This window comes from Odontomachus brunneus, unplaced genomic scaffold, assembly GCF_010583005.1.
Source record: "Odontomachus brunneus isolate Ranch 3 - 2012 unplaced genomic scaffold, Obru_v1 Obru_scaffold_114, whole genome shotgun sequence".
Taxonomy (NCBI): domain Eukaryota; kingdom Metazoa; phylum Arthropoda; class Insecta; order Hymenoptera; family Formicidae; genus Odontomachus; species Odontomachus brunneus.
In genome coordinates this window covers 626619-634122 of record NW_022639564.1, presented here as the reverse complement: position 1 = coordinate 634122, position 7504 = coordinate 626619, and the positions used below count along the sequence as shown (strand labels likewise).

At 34.5% G+C, this 7504-nt stretch overlaps 1 protein-coding gene across 3 annotated transcripts in view; it reads left to right on the top strand.

Moving 5' to 3' along the window:
- LOC116849387 overlaps positions 1-7089 on the top strand; it is a 242217-nt gene extending 235128 nt beyond the window's left edge. For 2 of the 3 annotated variants that reach the window (XM_032826509.1, XM_032826510.1), the window contains one exon: positions 3628-7089. In XM_032826509.1, the coding sequence (XP_032682400.1) occupies positions 3628-3821 (194 nt within the window). In that variant the 3' untranslated portion in view covers positions 3822-7089. The remainder of the gene's footprint in view (positions 1-3627) is intronic. The other variant, XM_032826511.1, reaches the window with a different exon arrangement.
- Positions 7090-7504: the final 415 nt, after the last annotated feature.

The window sequence follows — 7504 nt, the reverse complement described above, 5'->3', positions numbered from 1 at the left end:
TTTAAATATAATTTGTTTTTTATTTGTAATCACTGAAGATGGTCTGTGAAATTAGACCGAAACGCGTTTGATTGTTTAATGATTAATAAATTTCTTCTCATTGGAGATTGAGTCACTATTTTTAATAGTTTTAATAGCACTATTAGAACTGTGCTTTAACTCTTATTGTCCTTTATATTTAATACAAATTAGATTCTATAAATATGGAATATATGCGAATTATATACGTGGACATCTGTACGTTTTTTTTGGTAGCATATGTATATTGAAATTATGTTTTTCAGCACAATGAAGCACGCGGTGCGTGCATGCATGTGCGTATGTGCGTATATGTGTGTATGTATGTGTGTATGTGTGTATATATGTGCACGCGGGTCTATGTGTGTGTGTATATGTTTGTATTTGCACATTGTATTGTGTTTTGCAAAGTTAAGCCAATGACACATGGTACTTTCTTTTGTGTTAAATTGTATACAACCTATTAACATACTAGAAATGCAGCGTTATGTGTATATGTATATTGTGCATTTTTAGTAATTTACTAGCTACATGCAATCTTGACACGTATTCGAACGCTAAGACCGGTATTTATAGTAAAATCTTATACTTAAGTTCATCTTATATTTATACTTAAGTTTATCTTCAAATCTTAAGTTTATCTTCGGAACAATTCTATTTAAAGATACTTTTCGAGATATAATCTCAGAAAAATTCTATTGCATAATATTATATTATAGTTTTTCGAAAAACCGACTATGTTTCCGAATTTCGAGATTTTGATTTCACGGCATAATGCATGTTCACTGAACTAATAATCAATGAATATTTCTATTCTTAACATATAGAACATAATGAGTTTTTATAAAGCTTCTTGATTTTTAACCATAAGAAGGATATGATAATAGACAAATAAGAGCCGAGATACGCCGAAGTTAATACGTATTAGGTGTGCAACTTTGCTTCCGCCGTTTTTTTTTTTTTCGAAATTCGAGGCTTTATTGTAAAAAACTGGTTATACATTTATGATTCAAAGTATTGTCCATCGCTGGCCACTACTTTCTCCCATCTTTCGGGCAGCGTACGAATCCCACGTCGAAAAATCTGGTCATCTTTTGAGGCGATCCACGAATCGATCTAATTTTTTACTTCTTCATAAGACCGGAAGTGCTGATCAGCCAGGCCGTGTGCCATTGATCGAAACAAGTGATAGTCAGAGGGAGCAACGTCTGGAGAATACGGCGGGTGGGGTAGGACTTCCCATTTCAACGTTTCCAAGTATGTCTTGACCACTTTCGCAACATGGGGTCGAGCATTGTCATGCTGCAAAATCACTTTATCGTGTCTCTCGTTGTATTGCGGCCGTTTGTCTTTCAATGCTCGGCTCAAACGCATCAATTGCGTTTGATACCGATCGCCTATGATTGTTTCAGTCGGTTTTAACAGCTCATAATACACTACGCCGAGCTGGTCCCACCAAATACAGAGCATGACCTTGGAGCCGTGAATATTCGGTTTGGCCGTCGACGTGGAAGCATGGCCGGGAACTCCCCTTGATTTTCTGTGCTTGGGGTTATCGTAATGAACTCATTTTTCGTCCCCAGTCACAATGCAGAAATCCCTTCCGTCTTTGCCTTTCAAGCAGTTGTTCACAAGCAAACAAACACCGTTCAACATCTCTCGGCTTCAATTTGTACAGCATCCAATTTCCTTGCTTTTGAATCATTCCCATGGCTTTGAGACGTTTTGAAATAGTTTGTTGAGTCACTCCCAATGATCGTACCAATTCTTCTTGATTTTGACACGAGTCTTGATCAAGTAATGCCTCCAATTTTGCATATTCGAAAACCTTCTCTCTTCCACCGCTATGCCGGTCTTCGATGTCAAAATCACCGTTCTTGAAGCGTTGAAATCACTCACGACACGTTATTTCACTAATAGCGATCTCACCATAAGTATTTGAGAGCATTCGATGAGCCGCAGATTTCTTCATATTGAAGCAGAAAATTAAAACCTCCCGCAAATGACGAGAATTTGGCTCGTAAACTGACATTTTCAATCGAGAATAACTTTATGATGCAGACACAAATCGACTAATGTTTTTATGAGGTTATGTTGACAGATGCCCAAGTTTATTGTATGACGTCTATGATCTATTTATTTCCACCACTTACCGCTAAAGCCATCTATAGGAAAATAGCGGAAGTAAAGTTGTACACCTAATAATATAAAAATTATCCATTTATTATGTCAGTATCTGATGCATTGCGTACGTCTACTCGTATGCAGATAGTACTGAACAAGTACTAGTAATGAATTATTGGTTATTATACAGCATGTCCCAGACTCTCCTCCGCATATTTTGTGGGAATGTAGAGCGGGTTGAGGTAAACATAAAAGTCCTATACCGTTTTGCGCTATTCGCAATAATAACCGAAAAATTATAAAAATTAAGGAAAAACACGCTTGAGGGAGTGCTTGAGGGAAGAGCGCTAGTATAGTGCGCGACCTAGTATAGTGCGCAGATGTCAATGTGCAGATATCAACGCGCAGATGTCAATGCGCAGATGTCAACACGCAGCGCGTGATAAATCAATGCGCCTGTCAAACACTATCTGTTCCGTTCCCTTGATATGGTTCCGGACTAAGTCCATTGCCAATTTCAGAATCACTATCTGTTGTTATCATAAACATAATATATTTAGACCAAGCGTTTGCCTTATTTGAGTAGCAAGGGTAAGAGCATGTAGAAAAGGATACATTGCGTTTTGAGACTCTGCGTTCCCTCTCATTCGCGCATGTGTAAGCGTATGTGCAAGAAAGGTTATGTTACAGAGATGCGCGAATGAGGAAGAACACAAGGTCTCAAACATGGACGTAGTATACATGGACCCCGTATACGGCCAGAAAAGTGAACCCAACATGTAGAAAGAGACCATAGACATAATATATTATATCTCGCCTCGGCGCGGTGCGGCAAGACGTAGGATTGCAGCAATATAAAAATAAATAGTGGTGCATTGTTTTTCCAATCATCGCGCGCGCCGACATCCGCGCGTTACATTATTAGGCCACGAGCGCTCTTTCCTAATCATTCAGTGTGTCTTTTTCTTTAATCTTTTACAATTAATTTCTCGGTTATTATTGCGAAAATCGCAAAACGGTATAGGTGTTTATATTTATCTCAAGCTTCTACATTCCCACAAAATATGCGAAGGAGATTCTGGGACACATTGTATATAGATTAATTTAATTCTGTGAATTAACTTCAGCGTATCAGTTCTCATTTGCCCCTTATCTACCCTCTTTTTAATTAAAAGAGTAATTTTGGGAACACAAACGGACGATTCTCTCTATAATGTATGTAACAAGTTGTTTTACATATTTTGTTTACACAACCAATATGAATAACTATTATAAATGGAAAATGATAATTCCATTTGTTTACTTCAACTTTTGATATGCAAAAATTTAGTAATTAAAATAATAATTGCTATTATTTTTAATTAATGAATATTGATGTATGTTAAATTCAAATACATTCTTGTGATTGATCAAATCACGATTACCGACTTCATTGTGATAGCTAATAAATGACGCTGTTTCTAATAAATAATCACTGTTTCACAGGCACGATCAACCGCAGCACATTGAAATCGAAGGATAAGCAGAAAGTGGATAGGACCGTCTCCACGGAGTCGGGTGCTATGGATGTAAACTTGCTCAGCTCCGAACCGGAGCTGAGCAGATCGACATCCGTGCCGCGCGATCCGAACAAGAATGCGGGATGGTTCAAGCTGAAGAATAAAAAATCTCGTGCCTGAATTGGACGACCATTAATCAATAACGACGCAACTTAACAATAATATACGTGGCTCTTTAAATGTATTGATATGTATTATCGTTAACTTGCATTGTTATTAACGATGCTGTAGGTATCAGGTCCCCAACGGAAGAGGGATCTCATTTCAGCGTGCAATTTTTGATTATCTATTATAATATTAAAAGTAGTGGAATTGATGTAATTGATGTAATTTAATTGATGTAATTCTTCAAATCAATGGTAATCTTTCTAAGATTTCTCATTTTAAAAGGCTCCGACCTCTTTGAAAACTGTTATCCAAATAAGCATTTTATTTTTTGAATAGTTGAAAGTAAAGACGATACAACAAAGACGAAAAAGGATCTCCATTCAGTTGAGGTTGTTTATTATTAAGTGCTCTCTAAATTTCTTGGAGTGAAAATCTCGAAAAATAGAATAATAACCAAGTCACTTAAATTATGGTGACTTTTTACTTGTATAGAGTGAATTTTCAGTCGTGAAAGAGTGAATAATTCGGAAACAGCGTATGTATTATTATAAGAGTCGTTTTAGTTAATAGTAGTAGCTCAGTAAGTAAAGCGAATGACTCCAGAGTCAAAAGTCTCAGGTTTCAAGTTTCGTTGTAGTCAGCTAATTTTTTCAAACATATTATAAAGGAAATTAACTAAATGGCGCCCTCTTAAAAAAGATTGCAATAATTAAAGTCACTAGCAACCATAAATACGAGAGAATTAGATTTTCATTTTTATCTAAAAATTTACTTTATTTGGGGTGAAATTGGTAAAAGTACCGAATAGGAGACCCAGCTCTTACGACATTGATCTTGACATATGTAATCAAGGACATATTTCTAAGTAACATGCAAAACGTTTTAGCCATGTTTTCGCTCATTGTTTGTTAAAAAGTTATTAACAAAAGAAGTTGCATAAAATGGATGTAATTTTTGGACACCGTATATACAAAAACATCGAATTTGTAGGCTATAAAGATGTTTGTTACTATCCTGAGTAACATTCAAAAGATTTTAACTGGCGCTCATTGTTTGTTAAAAAGATTCACAAAAAAGATACATTAATTACGCGCGCGTGCGAAAAATATTTCTGTCACACCAATTCATCAATAAACTATTTGTTTACATATTTCATGTATTTTTCCTTTAAAAAAAGGAATTATGTGTTACATTGAGAAATTCATACAAATGTTAAAAATTTGGAAACCGTGTGTTACGTTCAGTTGCATACGCACGTACACACATGTACGTGTGCTTGTGTGTGTGAGTGTTTGTGTACGTGCGTATGGCTAGCACCTTCTTAGCCAACAAATTTGATGTCGTTGTATATACGGTATTCCAAAATTACATTCATTTTATGTAACTCCTTTTGTTCATAACTTTTTAATAAACACTAATAAACACTTTTTAATGAGCGACAGCTAAAACCTGCAGAAGGTCACTCAGAAAGGTGACCTCTATAACATATGTCAAAGTCAAGGTCCACTATTCGGTATTTTTACCAAATATTCTTATGAAAATTGTAATATACTCCATCCAGTATTTTCACTATCACTTGGAATAAATATTCACTTCTTTTGAGCGAAACTTCACTCTAAAAAATTTAGAGAGTGACATAATAATTTTTTCGTCGAAAATTTTTCAGTGTCATAGGACAATATGTTTTAAAACAATTTTCTTTTTGGAATTTATTTTGCTGTCTTTATGCAGATATGTAATAGCAACGACGGTTTCACTGCAATAACAAAATTAATGTACTTCGTATTTGATATATCGAATGTATCGTATCCAGCCTTCTCTCTGCCGAATTTAACAGATTAAATTTGTTGCATATGATGAGAATGCATTATTTACCAAGATATTAACACATGTGATTTTATCTATTGTTAACCTTGAGTCCTGAATGTAAGACTCGAAAAGAAATACCTTTCGTTTATAATTAAAAGAAAAAGAAACGAATGTTAAGATGAATTTTTAAGTAACTTTAGAAATGAGTTTTAAAATGTGTTTAAAAGTGAATTTAAAAATGAGAGTGTTCATATTTTCACGTAACCAAATCAATCATAAACTTTGCATGTCTCACAAGTAACTAACGCGTCCTTGATGAACACGTTAGTTACTCGTAAGATGCACAACGTGTTCTACTTCATCCTACCGTGAATCAGAGTGCCATCTTCATTTTCTCTGTATGTACACTCCATCTCTGTTAACCAATCAAAAAAATAGCCCCCAAAGCTATGTAACGTATCCTGTAAACAAATAACATCCCTCTACCATAAGTGTTAGTGTAATAAGATTTACGAAGTAACGTTCTCCGTTAAAATTCTACAGCGGCGATCGGATGTGTGAAAGAAAGAATTAGATAGATAGAGAAAAGAGCGAAGGAAAGAAAAGGCGGAAGAAATAAGGGAAAAAGAGAGAGAAAGAGAGAGACAGAGAGATGTTTGACGAAAGCTTGTCGTTGTAAATACTTGTATCAATGTAACCTTAATTGTCTATTGATTTTACATAATTTTGTCACATAAATTATGTATTCGTAAAACGTGATGTGAATTCTAGTGGTAGTAGATTCACTTTATATATGGAATCCACATCACGTTTCTCGTATATATAACATGTATACAACTCCTGTCGCTGTAGATTCGTGGGTCGTAGATCGCAGTTACATTGTTGCAAGCTTTCGAATAAAAGAAAAGAAAAGTAAAGAAGCACGCAATGCTAAACGTTATCTACTGTACTGTGATATGCTTTCGCGTCGATGAAGGTGAAACGAATTAACGAATACAGCGACACGAATAGTCATCTCGCACCACTGCAATTCTTCATTTCTACACGGAGAAAATTTTATTTTAAAAATTACCATAAAACTTTGTATCTGAAGAATAGATATTTTGCTATAATTGATTATTCTTTCATTTCATATGCACTATTTATATTTTAGAAATTACAATGTATGCTATTTAAAAATTCGCTGTTTTTAATGAAATTTTTATTACGTTCCTTAGCAAGACAAATATTATTAATAAACTATTCCTGCACTACTAAAAATATGGTAAAATTAAAAAGAATCTATATAAAAAAATTGATAATATATTGATATTTTCTCTGTGTACTTACCTGGTGCTAAATTACGCATCTATATGTGTGTGTATGTGTATATATGAATAATCATACTACTTGAATGTAAATATCATGGATATGTATTGACAACCTGTCGAAATTACCAATAAAATATATCACTTATCAATGTTCCAACACATGTCAAACATACGTCATTTTGATGTAATTTTCCCAAATAACACAAAACATTCTACAATTATCCTGAATATATCCAGGATATTCTAGAAAATACCCTAATATGTTCAGAATAATCTTAGAATGTAGTGTATTATTTGAGTTTGATCCTTTATTAACTATTAACTGACACTAATCGACATCTTTAAAACATAAAAATAACTGTCCGCTGTCATAAGAATGTCACTAAAGATAATATACAGGGTGGACCATTTTAATCCATCCAGTCGAATATGTCGAAAACCAAGCACGGGAGAGAAAAATTTTTCAGACAAAAGTTGTTTGGTTTCGAGGGGACCATAAGATGGTACCATTGCTTTGACCTTGAAGAATTATTTGAAAGTCACATGAAAGTCACCTCAATTTTTTTAAACGGCATC